Source organism: Camponotus vicinus, unplaced genomic scaffold, assembly GCF_025532165.1.
Source record: "Camponotus vicinus isolate PSW18456_S1 unplaced genomic scaffold, iyCamVici1.0 SCAF_6, whole genome shotgun sequence".
Taxonomy (NCBI): Eukaryota; Metazoa; Arthropoda; class Insecta; order Hymenoptera; family Formicidae; genus Camponotus; species Camponotus vicinus.
Window position 1 is genome coordinate 904,307 of NW_028141978.1, and position 23,342 is coordinate 927,648.

Consider the following 23,342-nt stretch of genomic DNA (forward strand, 5'->3'; position numbering starts at 1 on the left):
CACACACACTGTGTATCTTATATATTTACTAGAGGTACGCTGATAGCGTCGTCAGTTTATAATAGTCTTTTGAAGCGGTAAGATCGCTATTGAATGTACGTGCATTTAGAATTAAACTTATGTTTGGCTCAACGAATAGGGTAAGCCTTTAAATAAATCTACATAAACTACTTATATATATCTCCTTTTTTTTGAATGTCCGCATATAAAGATATATTGAATACCGGGCAGCTATTTTGTTTCTTAAAAAAGACATTCCTCTTCAATTTTCAAAAGACATACTTCTATGTTGCAATTATTATCTTTATCTTCTGTAAATAATGCAGCTAATAAGAAAATAGGGATATATTATAATAACATTATTTGGTCATATTTTGATATAGAAAATATATAAAATCTAAGCCAAGTATTTGTTGACGTTATAATATTATTATATGTGTGTTCACTTTTACGCCATAGCTGTAAAACTATCTGAAAAATATTTAACATTATCCTTATTTTGTTTTTACATTTTTTTATAATGAATCAATATCCAGAATCAATATTCTCCTCCAACATTATATAAAATAATAATCTTAAATTAAATAACGAAATGTAACGAATGCGAATGAGGTACGATCAGTAGATTAATATTTTGTTCGAAAAAATGCGTATGCCATGATATACTAATATCGTTTCTTTTAACATTTTTTCACCGAATTATTATATCAATTAATTTTTTGATCCAAATTATTATATCAATTAAGTTTTAAATAAATTTGGTACATGTTTATTGTTCGTTCGTTTTTAATATCTCTCACTTAATTTTAATATCTCTCATTTAAGGTCAGGAGGGGCATATAAGCTTTGAAAGTAACACAATAGTAAACATACCATTCACGTGTTAATAAATATAAAATCCAGCTATTGAGAATATTCTCGTACATTTTAATACTTTTATAAATTTAACATGTATATAACAAAACGCAATAAAAAAGAAAGGCTAAAAAATTTTCGAAAAAACGGTCGCAAAATTTAAAACGCTAACAATTGATGTGAGGAATGAAAGCGCATAGACAGTTAGTAAACTAAAAAACTAATAATGTCTGGCCATAAGTTAAATTTTCTGAAAGAAGGGCAACGCTCACCTCTTCATCAGAAAAAAGACGCAATAAAACCGCAAACGTGAAAATTATTCTTCATAAATTTATATTGTGTACTATTTTGCGACCGTTATTATCGTACACAATGTCTATTTGTTTCCCATCGCGCTTGTCCTCGTTTAACCGCGCTCTGTTATTATTATTTTAAATTTTAATTTTGTTTATTTTCTAACAACTTCTTGAACATTGAAAAGGATCTTGAAAAGATCGAAACGTACGTATGTATTTTTGTATCAAACTGATTATTAATATATTATGTCTCTTACTTAGTCTTTTATTATTTTTTACGCTCTAACATCTTGCGCCACAGTTTTTTAGCCTTTCTTTTTTATTGCGTTTTGTTATCATCCGGACCGTATATTGCTTTTGTTAATGTATATATAAGAAAGAAATTTTTTTTTTAAGAGACATAGAGATTAAAAGAAAGGAAGAGATTTTTAAAACTTGTTATATATATAGAATGACCTAATATGAAAAACACAGAAATACGTAATTACATTAGAAGAAATCTTGCATTAGAAGATGAAACTGAATATAAAAATATAAAAATTATGTTTACTTTGTTCGTTCTTTTCTGAATTATCTAAATATGTTCTTTATGTCTTCTAATATTTATTTCATCAAAATTTTCAAGAAAAATATCTAATATAACGTTTCGATAAGATTTTATAGTTACTTTTTATCAATGATTTCTTTCATTTATTAATAAACTGTATTGTTTTAATCTTTCTTTAAATTAATCATATTTTCTTATGAAAATTAAATTAATTTAAGGCTTTTTTACACAAAAAGTCGATTGAATTGCACATTCTTTGTAAATACCTTGTTTCTAATAAAAAAATTGTTTTTACAGATATTCGAGTAAAATTTAACATGACATTCTTAAAATTATTATTAAGTAGTAGTCTGATATACATTGCCACAATGGCAACAGCAATTTCTATTGATAAAATAACAGAAAGCGTACAGCGCAGTGCATTAATCAACAAACTATCAGATTATATACTGCCGTTACATTATAACATGAATTTAGAATTGCTCGAGAAATATTTCATTGGCGAATACGTAATTACTATTTATATTATTCATGCAACACAAGAAATAAGTTTCCACATACTGCATCCAATCAGTATGACAAACTATCAGTATATCAGATTGCAATTAAAGCAAAATGACAATAAAGTGAATTATGAAACAATGTCACCATGTTATAATACAGACAATATTATTCACTCTTGTATCAAATATAAATTCGAGAATGTCTTGTTGCCTGGAATGTATAATTTAAATATAAATGTTAAAATTCCAATTCATATCGTAAGAGACCCTTTCGGAATTTCGTACATAAACAATGATGGAAATAAAGAGTAAGTAGAAGAATATACTGAAATAACAAATTATATATTTATAAATTCCACGCTAACAATATTAAAATTAACCATTATTTAAAGTAATATCATTAATATCATTAAAATGTGGCAGGTGGTTAATTACAATAATAGGTATCCAAATAAAAAACTGGAAAATATTTCCGTTTTGGAATAAGCCAGAATTAAGAACTACTTTTGATATTTCCATAAAGCATCATCAAAGATACAAAGCTTTGTCGAATATGCCGATACAAGAATCTAAACTGGTAGACAGTGATATGGTGTGGACATATTTTAACAAGATTGATTCGATTTCCATAGATAATATAGCATTTGTGAAATCCGATTTCCATGAGACCGTATTGACTGAAACCGTTAGCATGTGGTGCAGACCAAACGTGATATCGCATATGACATTTGCACTATATGTTGCTGAAAATATTACTATGTATTTGAAAAATTATTGGAATATTTCGGAGAGATTCCTTGTTTCACCCAAGAGCAAAGTATATCATATCGTAATCCCGAATTTACAAGATGAAGTCAAACAGACTTTGGGATTCGTCTTTTACAGGTAATATATATAATTAAAGATAGATATATATTCTATAGTCAAGTTCGTGTATTTAATTCAAAAATTATATTAATATTTTTCAAACATTTATACAGTATACATATTAATATAATGATTTTTAGAGAAGCAGATATTACGTACAGTGATGAATTGGATACTACTGGACGCAAAATGATAATTGCACCCTTAGTAGCGCGTGAGATAATACAAAAATATATTGACAATCTGTTGAATCCATCTTATTGGTTTCAACTATGGTTAAATGAAGGCTTTATTATATTTCTCCAAGCATATATTGTCGATAAGGTTGTTTTATTTCTAAGGCATGAATACACAGTTAAAACAATTAATAGTTTGCAATATAGAAAACTTTTAAATATTTATATAAATTTACTGTTTTTATACATATAAATATACAAAAAAATGATTGTTCAAGTTCTTTATGTTTTCATAATCCTATACAAATTTAATGAAAAGTAAAGAATGTAAGTTTTTATATTTAAATTATTGAGAAAGAAAATTTACAACGATTATATATATATATATATATATATATATATATATATATATTTCTTTTTTTTCTTTTTTTAACAGAAGCACATAAAGCCAATTTGTATATATAATTTTTTTTAATTTTTAATGAATTATAGATTAATTATGTTGAATTGCATTTAGGTTTTGCCATATTCCGGGATGATGGATTTATTTGCAGTTCAAGTTCAACACGAATTATTCGATTTAAACACTTATATCGTTATAAATTCTGCTGTAGGATATAATAGCTATCCGGAAAATTATTTATTTTCTTCTGTTTCGCATTTCAAAGGTATGTAAATAACATAGAATAAATAAATAATTAAACAAACTTTAAATATCAGAATGTTAATTTCATGAAAAATTAAAAATGCAAATTGTAGATAAATTTATTTGTAATTTAACTTTATCATTATTTTATTTTTATTACTATATTTTATTATATTTTTTGCAATGACAATATCAAAAAAATGCATAAAACCGAAAACTAACTCCTCTTTTTGTATAATTTTTGTATAATTACATAATAAAATAATTTTTTAAATTATAACTATAAATATATTCATCTACTACTGCAAAAAACTTAAAACTTTTCAATTTTTTATGATGGCGTAATTTTTTCTTATTTTTACATATATTTAATCATTCATTATATATTTGTTATAATTAGTTTTATCATTGAAACCCCCCATTTAACATTCTTTTAGCTTTTGTTATCTAAATTTAACTACAAAAACTTTGTTGTTTAGTTTTAATTAGATATATTCACAAATATTTATTGTAAAAAATTAATTACAAATTTATTGCAAAAAGTGATTTATTATATTTAAAATGCTTTTATCGGGCAATAAAAACATTTTAAATATATATAATTATTTTGTTATTTAATAATCGTAGGCTCCATTATATGGCGGATGTTAGAACGAACATTGTCACCTGATAAATTTTCGAAAATTATCAACATATATTTAAACATTCGGTGAGTATAATATATTCTAATGTAATAAAAAAAATATATATATATATATATATATCCCAGCAAACATCAAGTAACATTTATATAACTGTTAGTTGTAATTTCCCACTCAACAATATAACAGTTACATAACATATCTGTTATGTAACAGTTATATTGTTGAGTGGGAAATTATAACTAACAGTTATATAACTGTTATTTGGTGTTTGCTGGAATATATATCTCATACCTCAGCATGCGCATAGTATAAAAATAATAATAAAAAGAAGCTTTAATCTTTGTAAATTAAAATCATTATTTATACATATTAAAATTATATGGTGAAACTTAAATATCTCTATGTCTATTTTAGTTATATTTTAAATTAAAATACAAAGATAAATTATGTAAATTGTGATTTTTTTTATGATGCTCATCAATTACATACAGTGTTTGATATTATTGCCACAATGTTAAATCTTATAGATATGCTAAGCCTATGGAAAGAACTTCCGATAATTTATGGAAGGCTATGCAAAATGTCCTAGATGAATTAGATTCCGAGTATCAATTTAACATAAAAAGCACGGTGCATTCATGGGCTACGCAGCGATGTTTCCCAGTGTTGGAGGTGATGCGAAATTATTCTAGCGATGTTGTAACTATATCGGTATTTTTTGGCGACAAGTTGGATGACAAACAATATTACATACCCGTGACTTACACTACAGAATCAAAGCCCAATTTTACCATAACTTGGTCAAATATTTGGTTAACACCATCGAATTCAAATATTGAACTCCTTCTTGAGGAAGATCAATGGATCATTTTAAATTTACAACAAGCTGGTAAAAATTTAATGATAAACTTATATTTTTATTAATCTATTTATATCGTGTGTATATTTTAATATTATAATTGAATGAATCAAAATTAATTTAAGCTTAATCAAAATTTTTCGCACATTAAAGTTTACTAAAATTATTACTGATGATATTATACTGAATTATTACATATGAAGTTTTAATATCAAAAATGATAGAGAATCGTAACAAATCTATATATGTATATATACATATGCAATGCAACTTATATATATATATATATATATATATATATATATATATGTAATACAAATTACTTTAAAATATACTACGAAAATATTGTAATTTCATCAATTGTAATATAGTTGAGATTTCTATTCCTTATTATTATATAACATATGTTATATTTTTGATACAGCTTTTGTGTTAAATAACAAAAATAGAAAATACATAATTCTCTAAATATATTTAATCTCGAGATATTTTTAACATTTCGTAATATATTTTATCAACATAAATAAAAGGTTATAATAACCGACAAAAACAATTTGTTTTATAATAGGATACTATCGTGTCAATTATGATATCGAGAATTGGCGAAAAATTGCGCGATACTTAAATTCTGAAGAATATAAAAATATACATGTTCTCAATCGAGCGCAAATCATCGATGATGCATTCCATTTTGCGGTAGAGAAGAAACTTGAATCTTCCGTATTTTGGGAACTCGCTACTTATTTGCAAAAAGAAAAAGATTATATAGCATGGTATCCTATGCTTAAAGCTTTGGAATTTATATCAAATACTTTCAGATTTTACGATTGTATTTTTTCGTGCCAGGTAAACACAATAATAAATTTTATCGAGGAATTTTCTATTAAGCCAATGCATAATACATATCATAATCGTAATTTCATATATCATAATAATAATTCTTGACTTAATTCGTGAAGTAATTCTTTACTTAGATTCATGTAGAAAATTGAAAAAATAAATTTAATATAGTTCCTTCTGTGCCAAAAATCAAAAGTTTAATTTCAAAAGACGCTTATGTATGTTTTTAAATTTAATAACTAATTTTATAGATTTTAGATGTTTGATATTTCTATTTTTCTGTAATATTAATATTGTAGAATACTATATATGTATTGTATATAGAATACTAATATTATAGAATTTATATCATATAATAAATGATATAATTGATATTAAATTTTAAAAAATTATAGAATACAATTATAGAATAAATACCAATTATTTTCATTATATTAATTTTCTTCTGTTATAAATTTTTGCAGCGGATATTAAAAACTTGAAAATATTTTGCATAAACTGAGTTATATTTTTAACTTTTTTCGAATTATATACAACACATATTAATCCATTTAAATGCCTATTTAAACATTTTGTTAATACTTGTTTATAAAGGAAATTTACAAATTTGAAATTTTTAAGGTCGATATAATTTAAATATAAGTATACAACATATTTATATTAAAATAATTGAAAAAAGAGATCGCGATTAAGCAAATTAATTGATTGACAAATCAATGCATACAGAACGATATATACATGTTGATAATGCATCTATTTAGATGATGTAAACATATAGAATTATTCAAATAAGAAATTGTTAAAATTGGATATTGTAATAATTCAAGCTATAAAATTATATATATTTATTAAAATAAAATTGTCTACTAAAAATATTTCTGCACATATATTATATCCATTCCTGTAAATAATAGGAAAGAATTAAATAAAAAGATGCCTTTTTTATCCAATTTTAGGAAGTGTTAGACCTGCTTGATTTAACATGGGATCTGTTCAGCGAAGATATCAATGATGATCATATTAAATGTTTAAAGCAAGAACTCGCAAAGTGGAAATGTATTGTAGATGATGATATGTCGTGCAAAACATGGGCCAATAATCAGTTGCAATTGCATTTGAAAAATCCTAAAAAAAACAAGTAATTCTTCATATAATATTTGTTTCTTTATAGAAATATTTTATATACGTTTGAAAAATCATTTATTACTTATGTCAAAAATTATTTATGTAACTAAAACAATTTATTTATTTCTGGATTGTCTTCTGTAGAATTTTACCTGGATGGAAGAGGTGGACATATTGTAATGGTTTCAAAACGATAGATCGTGATAAATGGAATGAAGTTAAAGTTTTTAATGAAAACAAGAAAAAAATTGATCATACAATTTTAGAATGTCTTGCATACGTTGAAAATTCTAAAATTTTAATCGATTATATAAAGATAACATTACCAGGTATTTTTGTATTTTATCGGAACAATCTACCTCACAATCAATCGACAGAGCAAGTTGAAAGTTTAATTACTAACATTTTTCTTTCTACTCTTGCCAAAAATGCTAAGTATATGCTTGAAGATATATTAAATAATTTCAAAAATATTATACATTATTACAGGTAATGACATTATTTAATAAAGATATATTACACATAGACACATGAAAATTTATTAAGTTATAATAAACGTATATTGTTTTGTTCTCATAGACAAGTCGATGATGTTGTGGCATTAATTGTTATAATTAACAATTTGTATTCCGAGGAACAGTTAGACCAGGTAAATTTTAATGAACCAGATCTCCATACACTTATGTTTTATTAAAATTTATTTTTCATTATAATTGTGACATATTTTATATAATCTTCTATGATTCTGTTCATAATGATACTCTGAATATGTGATAATGCGACAATTATTAAATACGAAATCTTTTATAATTATGGATGATAATTATTAAAATACTAATAACTTTTAGATAAACAAAGTTATAAGCGAGAAAATCGAAGTATCAATCAAAATTTCCGATGTTAAACGCAAGATAGATATACGATGGTCGGAGATCAAGAGACAAAACAAATATTTTCAGTTTTTATTCAGCCATTGAAAAACTAAATTTATAAAGCATCAAACTGTTTAGAAATCAAAAATATAACATGTTTGAGATAATGCCGTTTAAAGTAATATTTATAAATTTATATATACAGGGTGTCCCTGAGCATGAGCTCACGCACTTGTGAGGAGGTAGAGCGCAGTAAATTAAATAAAGAAATCCTATTCCATGTAACGATTTTTGTAATAATAAAAATATTAATTATTGAAAGTTCATCACAGTTACTTTCAAGGTCAATTTTAAGATTGACAGAGGCACTTTCAGAAAAAAACGTTTGATACAAAAGTTTCTTATTTTTTCACGTACAATTCGAATCTGTAATAAAAAGTACCATGTTCCCCTAAAAAAATTCAACTTCCGATCCGGATAGCGTATTTCCGGTCGGAATCAAAAGTTGAAAATATCACCATTTGATATAGCGTACCCGATTTACTTAAAAATTGTTCGCGATTTTTGACAAAAGCCATTTATTTTCATTTTAAAAGGGGTGTACGGGTGGTCTGGGACACCTTGTATAATAAATCATTAATAAATATCAAATTACTAATAAATTGTTATATATAATTGTTAATAATTTTTTAATTGTTTTTATCATTATATTGGCCTTTTGTAATATATTTTGTAATGATTTAATATTTATATAAATATTAATTATGTTTAAATAATGCGTACTAAGCGTATTTTTTTCAGATTCCCCTTAAATTTTTTACTCTTAACGGAGATATATTTTTAAAGAATAATATAATATTAATAATAATTTAGAATAAAAATATACTGTCATCTAATTTAATGTTTTATGAAAGCGCGTTATTAATTTATAATTTAAAATATATTATTCATTAAATTATAAACATAACAAGGCTCTGATAGTTTCAAATACAAAAAAATTAAAACAATAAAGAATAAGAGCTATGTAATGAGCGGTAATAAACACATTAATTTTAAAACACTATTAGTAAAATTATATCATTATTGTAATTTCTCTATTGAATATTCGAATCTTATATATGTATGTACATGCAATCGTACAAATAAGACTATGTATGTATGAATCATTAGTATAAAAAAAAATGTAGAGATTATAATAAAGTAATGAGACGTTATTTCACGCAAAAAGATCACTCAAAATAATTTATGTTTAAATTTTAAATTTTTGTTTTATCATTTTATCAAAATTTACTTTGTATAAATAATAGCTAGGATATTTGAATAGCTTGAATAACATTTAATTGAAAGAGATTTATTATAAAGATTATAATTTAAATTTTTATTTCATAAAATATTTAAAATGTTCAGTTACATCTTCAAGTTATATTCGTATTCATATTTCGCGATAATATTTAATTTTATTCGTCTATTTTTAGCATGTAATAATATATGTCGTGCAGCATTTATCACTTTGAAAATTTATTTGATACGCGAAAAAGAATTTTGTTAACATGTCGGAAAAAATTAAAGGCGACATTATAATAAGAAAGAAGATAATAGAATAAAAGAAAGAATAAGATTTTTCTCGTCTGATTATACAGTTGATGGGAAAAAGAAAACAAGGAACGGTCACTTCACGCTCACTCTTCATTCTATTTCCTCTACGTTTCCTCTTCCAAAAGCATAAGATGGAGAAAACGTCTTATCTCACATATATCTATCATATATCTCTTTTCAGTCTTATCATCAGCTATCACTTTAGAGAGCTCAAATCTTTTATATAAGTCTATGATTAATAATTAATATATATACACACACACACATATATATATATAATTAATAAGCACAAAGATCTTATGTGAAAAAATTAAGTGCAGTCGAAGCCATATTGCAGTAATATATCAAAATATAATAATGTTAATTAAATTCTTTATACTTATTTATTAATTAAATAAAAAAAATTTAAAAATTTGGCAAAATATTATAGCTGATGATAATTGATTTCCGTGCAAATATTATTGCGATGATAAATAAGATTTTATGGGCTACAGGGAGATTTTGTTTGTAAGTAAAATCATGCAAAAATCTGATGATTAACAATTTTATTAATCCATATGGCACCAGAACGAAATTTGACTTTTAATTGGACATTTCATGAGTCGAATGATTAATAAGAGTGTTTGAATTATTCGCGCTATACGATTTAATCTTAATATCACAAATGTTTACATCCGATGCTTTTGAATTGACTCAAAAGCGTTCTATTCGTGCTATAGCTGGATTACATACATCTTGTATGCTCAGCATTAATCGAGCTTTCAGTCGTCTCCACCATAGAGAAACTTTGTAACTGACACAGTCAGTGAAATATAAACGAAAGAATAGCGATATAATCAGCGAAATCACGATGGCTTGCAGGATGGAAATCTCTTAATACTAATGCAAGAAATTGGTTTACGCCATCTCCGTTTGTTTTGACTGTTTGTGTTGGATTTAGTATTTACATGACTATTACATGTAGTTTTTCGATCCTCGCTAATACGATCCAGTTCTTGAAGTCTTCGTTCTTCTAAAAAAAAAAAAAGCGATTTTCGTTATACTTTCTACGATTTCTATCACATTACACAAAAAAGAAGGATATTACAAGAACTACAATAAGGATTCTTTTGATTACACAATTCTGTATTGTCAACATAATTTCACACAATGTTATAGCCCATTTAATATATAAGAAAAATGGCGTTAATAGACTTACCATTTAGCTGATGTTCTGTGTAATATACAGGATTGTCATCAATCCCATAGTGATATTCCATTAGATATGGCAAAACAGTCATACTATGACACTCGTTACTTTTAAGAGGAGGTATAGGTACTTCTTTCTGTATTTTAGGATGCTCGCATATGGTCCAAGCATGTCTTTTAACCTGTTGTAATGTAAATCTTTTGTCTGCATCTTTCTGCAACATTCCCTCTATAAGCGATTTTAAAGGTTCCTCTACTTCTTTCGGTATAGTATATTCGCCCCTTCCAATGTTTTCATATAATTTATATATATTATCTCCCTCAAAAGGATATAAACCCGTTGTTATATTATACCTATAAAATACAGATACGATATTTTTTCTTTTTTGCATTATATTATATATACATTATTAACTAATACTATATAAATGTTACTTACAATGTAACTCCACTACTCCATATATCTACTTTAAAACCTGAGAAACTTTCGCAGCCATTTGCAATTTCTGGTGGCTGAAATGCTGGAGATCCCTGACCTATCGTACATGTATCGTCTTTGGAAAACATGTCTAATGCCTAGCACAATGGAGATGCGTAATCAAATAGGAATGAAACACAAGTGGTTGTGAAATATATAATTGACATTTTTTAAATAGATATCGACTTTGTGTTCGCAGATACTTTTTCCTTATTAGAAACTTTTGCTTTTTTTTCTTAATCGGCTTTTATAATTTATAATTGCATAAATTTGTAGTAGTAATGAAGTTATAGATGGTATTTGTACCTCTGCAACGCCAAAGTCACTAATCTTTAAGGTACCATCTAAGGTTAATAACAAGTTTCCAGGTTTTATATCTTTGTGAACTATTCCTTTACTGTAAAGATATTCTAAACCATCCAACAACTGACAGAAATAGTCGTGTGCCTGCCAAAGAGGAAGCTTCTTGGTTGGTGCACTTTCCAACATATCCTGTAAAGGATCTAATAAATAAAAATCTAATTGTCGTTAATTCATGCAAGCCATTGTTACAGACATTAAAAGCAAAAAATTCAATATGGCTTTATTATAGCTTCTTTTATCAGAAAAAAAATTTCGCGTGTGCGCGCGCGCGCACGTGCGCACACACACATAACACACACACACACAAACACATAGTTATTATAATGTAAAATATATCATACAAATAATATAAATTGTAAGGTACAATTATGAATTCTTTCCTTGTAACTTAATTAGCTTCTTGAAACAGAATCATAAAATGTCTTATAATTAATCATGTCTGTCATTGTAAAATTATTACGTAAATACAATAATCACAACTCCTTTAATATTTATATATTTCAATTTGTCAAACTATATAGACATTCTTTATATTATTTAGTAATTAATAAGCATTGGCTGCGTTCAGTAGGAAAAGCTGCTTTGCAACTGTTGTAAAATTCATGAGTGATACTCATTGGTGTATACTCTATATTGGTGTATACTCTTAGATTCAGCTAAAATTAAGAGCATACAATCAGGCTCATGAATTTTACAACAGTTGTAAAGCAGCTTTTTCTGCTGAACGCAGCCATTATGTTTATAACATTCTTATTTTTATATATATATATTATGTTGAAAACAATTGAAATGTTTCAATACTAAAGATTCAATATCGAAATTCAATATTAATGTGAATAATGATATATGAAAAATACAAATTGAAAATAAATCAATAATCTAATCATTTATAATCCTTAATATTAATTGAAGCGAAATAAACAATTATGATATTCCACAGAAATGCAAAATCACTATCATTTCCATTTCTTAAAATTGTTTAGCTTAATAATTTGTATATAATGTTTATACATATCTAATATTTAGAGATATAACGATAATGAAAAAGATACTTTTTAAAATTTACCTGTAATCCACATACGCAAAATTCCATAACTAGATACATTTTCTCTTTCTCGTCACTACATAAAACATCTACGAGATTTATTACATTCTTGTGTCTTAATATTCTTAACAATTTTATTTCCCTGTGAATAACGAGATATTAATTGATAACAAGCAAAAACAAGAAAAAAGAAAAATAATTGTAAGTGGCTGATTGCACTTGTGTGTCTAGCGATAAAAGATTTTGATAAAAAACAATGCATACCAATATAAGACTCATAGAAAGACATATATTCGTTAAAAATACCTTTGAACATTCTGTTCACCATTCGGTATCCTACGAAGTTTTCGTTTCTTTAATATCTTGACCGCTCTTCGACAGAGCGTTTGCGAATCCAATACTTCTTTTACTTTTCCGTAACTACCTTCACCGAGAACGTCGCCCATGACATATTTGCCGATAAATTTACACTTTTTCTTTTTCTCTTCATATATAATTTGAGCTGAATCAACTCTGTGAAAAAACATGTTAATCTCGTCCAAGTCATAATTAGGATCGTCATTGATCCACATGATCGGTTCGATATCACGCAGTAAATCATTTTCAATTTCTTCTTCGTCAGGATCACATATCGTTATTTTATTGTCCATTTTTTTTTTTTAGTCTGTTAGAATTTATAAACTAAATTTATAAGAGATCATGCGAGTATAATTTAACCTAAAATACAACCGGCACGACCATTGTTGTGAACACTGGTGGAATTGGGATGTGGGATGACGTGAGAAGCACGATTATCATAGACTTGTAAGATTTGTAGACGGTCAGTGAGCTTACAATATCGTCTTTTGCGCACTAGACTGGGGAGTGCCTCGTTTGACCACGTTGAGATTGACCACAGCCAATTATATCGACCTGTGCCTAGGGTAACCAGCAACGATTGACCAATCAGAGAGTCCTATTTTGAATTGGCCAATTGGCGACGTGGTCAATCGGGTGTCACCCAGACTGTGGCTAGAAAACTTTCCCCATGCGTGTTCCTAGTTTACTAGCTTACATGCGATCTGTCACGAAATATCGCATTGTGTACCGCGATCTTTATGACGTTTTCGAATGGTCGAGTTTGACCCGACCTGGGGTAATTTACTAGACGTCATTAACCAATCACAGCCATTCTTCTGAAGAATGTAACCATACACTTCGCATTACTGATCGCATTAGCCATAAGCGTCGTCTACATTGGCTGCGTTCAGCAGAAAAAGCTGCTTTGCAACTGTTGTAAAATTCGTGAGCCTGATTGGTGTATGCTCTTAATTTTTACTGAATCTAAGAGCATACACCAATCAGATTCACGAATTTTACAACAGTTGCAAAGCAGCTTTTTCTACTGAACGCAGCCAATGGCCGCATTCAGCGGACTCAACCGCTAAGTAGCAATCGAACATGATTGGTTTCTACTTTCAGGTCCGACCAATCAGCGTCGAATTACATCGGAAAATCTAGTAATGTTGCCCAACTGTTGAGTCTGCTGAATGCGGCCACTGGCTGCATTCAGCAGCTCAACTGCTAAGTAGCAATCGAACGTGATTGATTTCTACTTTCAGGTCCGACCAATCAGCGTCGAATTACATCGGAAAATCTAGTAATGTTGCCCAACTGTTGAGTCCGCTGAATGCGGCCAATGAAATTTTAAGGCTTAAGACTTAAGAAATTGACCAATCACAGTGGAGTATTCTCACGCCGCTTTCAGCAGACTCAACAGTTGGGCAACACTACTAAATTTTCCGATGTAATTCGACGCTGATTGGTCGGACCTGAAAGTAGAAACCAATCATGTTCGATTGGTACTTAGCAGAGTCCGCTGAATGCCATTGCACGCTGCACGTGTTTTTGATGTATTTCATGTATTTCATGTATTTCTTTCACTGCACAGCAATTGTGGAGTACTATTGAGAAAAAAATAATAAAGTGAGTATCCTTTTATCAGTATTGAAGTGAAAATAACTAAGCTAACTAATTTTACAATACAGGTTTTATTAATATACAATACTAATAAAAGATTTAATTATATTAATCATTAGGATACTGCAATGAAGCAAGAAACGCATCGAGCAGGTTCATTTAAACAGGCTAATAAACAACACAAGACCGGAAGGCATCGCAGTAAAAGCGCTGTCAATAACGAGCATAAAGGTTAAATTAAGAAATTTTGTAACATAAACATAATAATTATAACTGTAATTTATTTAATTAATAAGTGCCGAGATTTTTTTTTAAATGCGATAAATAATTGGTAATTCCCACATAGCATCTATGTTCAAAAGACAGTCACAGGATATCCTAAAGATGTCCAGTTGCCCAAAGATGTCTTCAGGATGCCTTCTGGACGTCTTTTGGATATGCATGCTATGTGGATTGTGAAGGAGAGTGGTGTAAATAATTATATATTGGTGTCTTAAATAGAACATATTTCTACTTAATTTCTAAAATGTTTATCTTCTCTCATATAGGTAAACAAAATGTCATCAAAATGTCGATTAAACATCTTAAGAGAAGTCTTCAGAGGGATGCACGTAGAAACCAATTGTCGCAAATCAGAAAGAAGAAACGTGAGGAAGTACTAGCACAAAAAAGAAATCTTGGTGGTTTCCTTTCTGCGCCTGTTCTTATTTGTATTATACCTTTGCAAAGTAATATAGATATTCAGAATATCATCTCTGTTATAACTAGTATAGATGATACTGCTACTATTGCTACCAGTCCGTGTGGGATTCTACATATAAGGTATGAAACAAAATTGCATATTATTATTAGAAAGCAAATTGAAAACTTGATATTTATATTAATCTCTTAATACATATCTATACAGTATACCAAGGATGAAACAGCGGTTTTCCATCATTGTACCACCGATAGGTAATGTTGTAGCAACATTAGATGCAGCCAAAGCTGCTAATACAATACTTTTTATCACTTCGATTGCGTGTCAGACAAATAGCGATACGGAAAGAGAAATTATAGATGATTGGGGCAAGAACATAATCGTGTCTTGCCTTGCTCAAGGTTTACCTACTACCATATTTGCAGTACACAATATTCGAAGACTTCACATTAAAGTAAGTAATATTTATATCTCTAGAAAAACTACACAAGAAATAATAATTAGTTTTACTTATTGTATTTTGTAAATTTTGCACTATACTAATTGTTAATTGTACACTATATTACTATATAAGAATCTCATTAATTATTACATTGTATACATTACATCTCATTAAATATTACATGTATGTAAACAATAGAAACGTCAGGAATATAAACAATCTGTTCAACGTGCTATTTCTAAATGGCTTCCTGATGAGAAAGTACTTGAATTAGACACTGTGGACGATTGCTTGAATATGTTACGTCGTGCTGGATCACAAAAACAAAGAAATGTATTTTACAAAAATATAAGGCCATATCTTTTAGCTGAAGAAATTTCCTTCGAATGTAATGAAGTATGTTGGATTTTCTAAATATTATATTTTAGATCATATGGTTGTATATATACATACACACACACACAAAGACAAGCAATTTAACAACTACAAGTTTTTATTTATTCAGGATTCACTCGATTTTGGAACTCTTTCGGTTACTGGTTATGTGCGAGGAGAAACACCACTGTCTGTTAATAATTTGGTTCATATACCAGGCTTTGGTGACTTTCAAATGTCGTGCATCAAAGCACCAGAAGATCCATATGAAATTACACACGCTAATCGCAAGAAACGTTCTTCTGATGACGAGATGAAAGCAGAAAAAAAAAACGAAACAATAATTTTATATACCGCAGATCCTGAGAGACAGGTTAAATATATTTTATGTTGTTAATTGCACTAACAAATTATTATAAATAACAAACAATTATGTCAGACTTAATGCCAGAATTATTGTTTATTTACTTTTATATAATTTTAAATAATGATAGTGACATAATAATACCAGTGTATATTAGATTTAGAATTTATCAAAATTTGTAGGAAACTCTCGCAAGTGAATATATTCCTGATCCAATGGACGCTGAACAAACATGGCCTACAGAGGAGGAATTGGCTGAAGCAGCAGCTAATAGAAAGAAAAAAATTGTAAAAGTTGTACCAAAAGGAACTTCTGAATATCAAGCTGCATGGATACCAGACGAAGATGGAGGTATTGCACATTCTTTTAATTTTTCTTCATCTCTTTATTTTTAAGTAAAAAAAAAGAAATATTTTAACCACATTTAATTCATTTCATCCTTTTATTTTATTTTTATTTTTTAGAAAGTCTCAGTGTATATTCAGAGGAATCAGAAGACAATATGTCTGTGGATGATGCAAAATCTGAAACAGACAGCAATAAAGATTTGGAAGATGATGAAGAATATGAAACTATTACGATATCAGAAGCGGCAGTAGATGAAGCGCATTACGATCGAGATATCGATATTCTTGAAGAGAAACAAGCCATGGAAAAGTTTAAAGGTAATATAATCATATATATATATTTGTAATGTATGTATGTATATATATATATATATATATATATATATATATATATATATATATATATATATATATATATATATATATATATATATTGTCTACTTTGATAATAATTCCATAAATCACATACAGAAGCAAAATTGGACGCACAGTTTCCGGATGAAGTGGATACACCCCAGGATATATTAGCTAAAACAAGATTCCAGAAATACCGAGGTCTCGAATCTTTTCGTACTAGTCCATGGGATCCAAAGGAAAATCTTCCCATCGATTATTCTCGAATAATTGAATTTGCAGACTATGATCGTAGACGAAAGCGTATTTATAAAGAGTGCGAAGATATCGAAGATGCTGTATTGGTAATATGTGTGAAAATTTTCACTAGATATACATATATATAAATCTTTTATTAAATATATATATATATATATATTTATTACTTGTTACTTTTTTATATAATATACATATATAAACATGATTTCAGCCAGGAAGATATGTAACACTCGATATTATTCACGTTAGTAGAGAAATTTTTAAGACATTTGCTACAGTAACGAATCAACCATTAATAGTGGTTGGTCTGCTTCCATATGAACATAAAATGTCTTTATTGAATGTCGTATTGAAACATTCAAATAATTATACGCTACCGATCAAATCGAAGGAAAGATTGGTATTTCAATGCGGATTTAGACGATTTACAGCATGTCCAATATTCAGTCAACATACAAATGGCAGTAAGCATAAAGTGAGTCAGCACAATCTTTCTATTTACAACAATTGTTTGTTCTATACGATAAACAAGAAAACATAATGTGTATAAGAATTTATAATTAATAATAATAAATATGTTTTGTTTAGTATGAAAGATACTTTCATCCAGATAATACTGTCGTGGCGAGTATGTATGCACCAGTTACTTTTTCACCATGTCCAGTGCTTTGTTACATTGAAAATCAAAGTGGAGAACTTGTATGTATTCATTTTATATTAACATTATTGTAATAATTATTACAGAAAGAATTAATAATTAATATTTTCGTATTAAAAATTTAGAGGATAATAATATTGATTTCAGAAATTAATCGCAACCGGAAATGTGTTATCTTGTAATCCCAATAGAATTGTCTTGAAACGAGTCGTTCTAAGTGGTCACCCTTATAAAGTAAACAAAAGATCAGTGGTTGTGCGTTTTATGTTTTTTAATCGCGAGGATATCGAATGGTTCAAGCCTATTCAATTAAGAACAAAATACGGACGCAGAGGCCATATAAAAGAATCTCTTGGTAATTAATTGCTTATTTCCAAGCAATTGCACTTTTCTTTCGTTCACTATCTACCATATATCTATATCTATATTTGATTTTCAATACCTAATATATTTATGATTTTGTCATATATAGGTACACATGGGCATATGAAATGTATCTTTAATGGCCAGCTAAAATCTCAAGATACAATTTTAATGAATCTGTACAAACGAGTATTTCCAAAGTGGACTTACGAACCTTTATTATTAACAGAATCAGCTTGCAATCAATCTGAAGTCATGCAGACAGAATAATCTTTATTCATAGAATTAAGATATATCTAACTATATATATGTATATATAGTTAATAAAAAAATATATTTATGTTTGTTTCAAGATTTATATCCGCATAAATGATTTATTAGAAAAAGATAATCTTGCTCTCAGTAAGCATAAAGAAAGAAATCGATAAGGCTTTATCAAGGAAAAAAAAGTTGTCTTAAATAATTTATAAAATATATAATACTTTAATATTATGTTCTGTACAGTTTACTTATATAAAATATAAACATGACTTTATATGTACAACTTTAAAATATAGAAATGTACATTCGTGATGCGTCTTACGTACGCTCGGCAAATTTATAATATTTGTAATAAAACCCGCGACAGGAACATCTTGCCAACATGATTTTTTTTTTAGGGGTACAGTAAATAACTAGGTATGTATTTCTAATCTACTATACACAGGATTGGTTGATTCAATGAAGAATCTCAAAACACCAATCGCTGAGTGCGAGAGCGTCCCGTTTGACCACGTTGCGATTGGCCACAGCCAATTATATCGATCTGTGCCTAGGGTAACCAGCAACGATTGACCAATCAGAGAGTTCTATTTTAAATCAGCCAATTGGCGACGTGATCAATCGGGTACCACTCGCCGAGTGCCTGTAGTCAATCGAGAAACTCCCGAAAAATCGCATCGTGTGCTAGAAGCTTAATCAGTTTTCCATGGTTTTGACGTAAAGTTCTTTTGTCTACGATTTGTTTGAACTTTTTGCAAAATTCTCGAGTCGTATTATTTTTCGTTACAGCGTGATTTTATTGTCCTGTAGCGGACAAGAATAAGAGTGAAGATTTCTTGCTCAAGCGTAAAAGCAAAACGCAAGTAGTTCTAACCAAACGAATTGTAATCGAACTTGTCATCAACCGATGTGAATCTTACCATGACTCACGCGACGTATTGTTATTAAAATCGCTTCTGTTTTCTGTATTCGAAATGTATCGTAAGGGCAGCAGATAATATTTGAAAATTATAACCATTCGCAAACCTCGAATAGACAATAATGGCAAAATTGACGATGGAAATATGGAAGTATATCTTAGTACTTATTATCGTAAATTCAGGTAAAATTCATGTTTCGTACATAACAGATTTAGTCCGGACATTATTAAAAATAATCACTAATTAGGAATCAATTTTACAGTGGCCACCGAGAGAATAAAGGATATGATTTACATGCCTTTAGAAGGTGTAGCTGCTTGTTTCCGAAGACACAATGGCACGCATCAATTTGGATGCTCTTGTAAGAATCGATTTCATCTTCTTAATCTTTTTCGATAATCTGCATCTTTGCAGGCTATTTTATGCCAATTTTTGACAATTACAATATTTCATGTATTTACAGCCAGTAGATCGGGAAGTGTAGGTGTCGTGCATCTAATCGAGAGGGATGGCGATATTACTTGGATAGAAAGAAACGCCACTGCTGGTCCATACACTGTAGTCCTTCCATTTGATATGTTTACTAGAAATACACTCGTAAGACTTCGAAATACAAATAACATAAATGGAGTGCTATTAACGAGAAATATTAGTCGTGAACGTCCATCAAGTTATTCACCTGAAGACACGTGTCCGAACCAATATTCTGGTTATAAAAAATGTAACAAGATGAAACCATGGAATCCTTTTGGATCTGCATTACTCATGGAAGACTGGTCATTTCCCATGTTTTATACAGAGGTTAGATTCATATCTAATAAAATTTGCTATACAAGTTTCATATATGTATAAGACTTGTTTAATATTAAAAGCATTGTGTTCTTTTCAGAATCAAACTGTTTTGGAGGCCATAAAGTCTTGTTTTCAGACGCATAACGCTCACGATCTTGAGACACAGTATCAGAGATCTCTTTGCGCGATAGAAATGAAATCATTCATGTATGCTGCTGTTAATTCGGAATCGTGTATAAAACGTACCGATTTCAACTTAAATTTTAATCCGACACAATTTTGCGATCCACTCGGAGACAGAAATATACATTGGCCTTTAGCGCCTCTCAATGAGGATAGTAATTCGATAATCATGGTGACGGCACGATTAGACGCATCATCATTATTCGATGGTATATCACCTGGTGCGGGTAATGTTGTGACAGGACTTGTGACATTGCTTGCTACTGCGTATTACTTGAATCATTTAAACGCCACTGTTGATAGTATGTATCGATCTTCCCTATGAAATTTTTAAAAAGAATCTGATTGCGATAGACACATACAATATATGTATATATTCATTCCTGTTATATCTAGAAACAAACGTGGTATTTTCATTGCTGAATGGAGAGGCATTTGATTATATAGGCTCTAGTCGTATGGTTTATGATTTGAAGCACAACAATTTTAATGCTCTCGGTGGGATCAATTTAAACATCGATGACATCAAGAGTGTGATTGAGTTTGGTCAATTGGGCAGAGGAGAAATATTTCTTCACAGCAATGGTGAAGATGATATAATAAATCATTTACAGAATGCATTGAAAGTGCCGAACAATAGTGTTCTACATGGTAGTGTTCCACCTACATCCGTACAAAGTTTCCTAGAAGCAAAATCAAATCTAACGACCGTTGTTATAAGCAATCACGGACTCCAGTTTAAAAATCAATATTATAACGGTATCTTGGATGATGCGGAGAGTCTCGGTTTTAATAGGTATTAGTATAACTCCTGTTTGAAATTATATCTAGCATAGTTCATTTGCTTTGTATTATTGAATTTTCATCATGTATCATGTTTTAGAAACGATACTAGCGCGCTTGCATCAGATTTAGCGAAAATTGCTCTTCAGGTCGCTAATGAACTTTACCGGATGGTGACGGGATCCGGTGAGCAGGATCCGCAGCCTGTTTATCTATCGTTATCCGATATAAAAGATCTTATCTCGGAAATGCTATCTTGCTACTTAGAGAGTGCCAAATGTACTCTGTTTCGTGCATCTTCGGCGCCCAATGTTAAATTGATTAATCAAGTCCTGCCGTTATACGTCGGTGTGCATAGAGCGCCCAATCCCGCGACAAGTTTAACAGGCCAGCTTTTGGCTTTTCTAACTGGCGAGAAACTCTTCGAGATGAATGAAACAATGTGCCACGAGAATCGTCTCGCTTGGATGGGTGGAGCCAATTTTTCAGGATTATGTATAAATTCGACCGTCAATTATAGCGCAGCTGTAAGTCCTGCGTTTATCATCGATGGTAGGTTACTGATACTCGCAATGGACATATCCATTGACGAACTTTCTTGATGTATTTTCTGTTGTAGGATATGACATGAAGTCGGGAGTCTATTCGACTTGGACAGAATCTATATGGCAAACGTTAAGCGTTAGAATGTTTCTAAAACCATCAGCAGCGACAGAACGCTTTAGTATGATTTTGGGTAGCTTAATCGCCGGTATCTCGTTTGTATTAGTGTGGTTTATCAATAATCGAGCTGATGTTTTATTTAATTCAAGGTTAATATTATATTTAAATAGATTTAAGGATTAAATAGATCATATAACACTGACGACATTCTGCTTCAGGAGAACCGTTGATTGCTAGGAATACGCCGCGGACCACATATCAATGACCAGGTTAGATAATTATCGTCAAGATCCTGATGTTCCAATAACTAGCCTTTAATCTTATGTGTGGTACGCCCTCGGACGATTATTTTCTAATTCAATTATTTACAAATATGTTACACTGTCATCTCATTATCATTATGATTATTTTTATCATCATCATCGTTTCATATGTGTATTGCGTTCAATCGAAGGAAAGATTATCAATTGATGTGTCCTTAATATTCCCAAAATGTAAGTAACCAGACATATCTTTCCTTCTCTCTGCAATTCTCTTTTTTTATGTATGATATGGTTCCATCCATATTGTAAATTAAATGCATTTAAATTACAAAATTATATATATATGAGAAAGAGACATGTAAAGAGAAAACAAAGTCGAGATACAAGGCTCGATATATTCGACAGCTTTGTGTATTTGTATATATATACATATAAATATTTATTAAATCACTACACTGATCATTTTAAAAACTCCTATTTCCTCATCAGCCATATTGAATTATAATGTAAAAAGCGAAAAATTATATAAAATTGTGTTTTAGCGAAATATATCAAAATAATGTTTTTTCATCAATCATATTCAACAATATGAATTGATAAAATAACGAACAAACTTTTTTTGTTATCTTACATTAATAAATATACAAATTTCACTCCATATATTTCTTACATTTCCAGCAAAAGTAGAGTTTGACAAAATAAAGATTCAATATTATTTATTAATTTACGATTCACGATGAAAAGAGAGTTTCTTTGA

General features: G+C 29.1%; 4 protein-coding genes across 7 annotated transcripts; 3 read left to right on the top strand and 1 right to left on the bottom strand.

Annotated features, from left to right (window-relative positions):
• Positions 1-64: 64 nt before the first annotated feature.
• LOC145972774 (aminopeptidase N-like) lies at positions 65-9,008 on the top strand. 3 transcript variants are annotated; one of them, XM_083101686.1, is made up of 12 exons: positions 65-140; positions 1,996-2,509; positions 2,625-3,086; positions 3,209-3,392; positions 3,762-3,912; positions 4,518-4,599; positions 5,062-5,423; positions 5,962-6,239; positions 7,190-7,371; positions 7,503-7,847; positions 7,938-8,007; positions 8,207-9,008. In XM_083101686.1, exons 2-12 carry the CDS (start codon positions 2,016-2,018, stop codon positions 8,333-8,335), a joined length of 2,739 nt encoding a protein of 912 aa, XP_082957812.1. In that variant the 5' UTR covers positions 65-140; positions 1,996-2,015; the 3' UTR covers positions 8,336-9,008. The 3 variants fall into 3 exon arrangements, with proteins under 3 accessions (XP_082957812.1, XP_082957813.1, XP_082957814.1); XM_083101687.1 differs by having other exon boundaries at positions 7,503-7,687; positions 8,207-8,296; XM_083101688.1 differs by lacking the exons at positions 7,938-8,007; positions 8,207-9,008 and adding an exon at positions 7,848-7,885 and having other exon boundaries at positions 7,503-7,687.
• A 1,346-nt stretch (positions 9,009-10,354) lies between these two features.
• On the bottom strand, positions 10,355-13,679 carry Lkb1 (Lkb1/serine/threonine kinase 11). Of its 2 annotated transcripts, none has more exons than XM_083102287.1 (6): positions 13,207-13,679; positions 12,922-13,042; positions 11,799-11,984; positions 11,454-11,590; positions 11,025-11,368; positions 10,355-10,835 (listed from the first exon to the last, which is right to left on the bottom strand). In XM_083102287.1, exons 1-6 carry the CDS (start codon positions 13,548-13,550, stop codon positions 10,672-10,674), a joined length of 1,296 nt encoding a protein of 431 aa, XP_082958413.1. In that variant the 5' UTR covers positions 13,551-13,679; the 3' UTR covers positions 10,355-10,671. The 2 variants fall into 2 exon arrangements, with proteins under 2 accessions (XP_082958413.1, XP_082958411.1); XM_083102285.1 differs by having other exon boundaries at positions 10,355-10,838; positions 13,207-13,677.
• A 1,102-nt stretch (positions 13,680-14,781) lies between these two features.
• On the top strand, positions 14,782-19,078 carry Tsr1 (Tsr1 ribosome assembly factor). Its single transcript, XM_083102474.1, has 13 exons — positions 14,782-14,865; positions 14,979-15,090; positions 15,408-15,681; positions 15,767-16,013; positions 16,200-16,397; positions 16,507-16,749; positions 16,923-17,091; positions 17,205-17,405; positions 17,559-17,785; positions 17,911-18,174; positions 18,288-18,398; positions 18,505-18,712; positions 18,830-19,078. The coding sequence occupies exons 2-13, from the start codon at positions 14,988-14,990 to the stop codon at positions 18,988-18,990; spliced, it is 2,406 nt and encodes an 801-aa protein (XP_082958600.1). The 5' UTR covers positions 14,782-14,865; positions 14,979-14,987; the 3' UTR covers positions 18,991-19,078.
• A 556-nt stretch (positions 19,079-19,634) lies between these two features.
• On the top strand, positions 19,635-23,038 carry Nct (Nicastrin). The gene is made up of 8 exons (XM_083103635.1): positions 19,635-20,083; positions 20,164-20,262; positions 20,365-20,702; positions 20,791-21,178; positions 21,273-21,672; positions 21,760-22,211; positions 22,279-22,471; positions 22,541-23,038. The coding sequence occupies exons 1-8, from the start codon at positions 20,023-20,025 to the stop codon at positions 22,557-22,559; spliced, it is 1,950 nt and encodes a 649-aa protein (XP_082959761.1). The 5' UTR covers positions 19,635-20,022; the 3' UTR covers positions 22,560-23,038.
• The last annotated feature ends 304 nt before the right edge of the window (positions 23,039-23,342 follow it).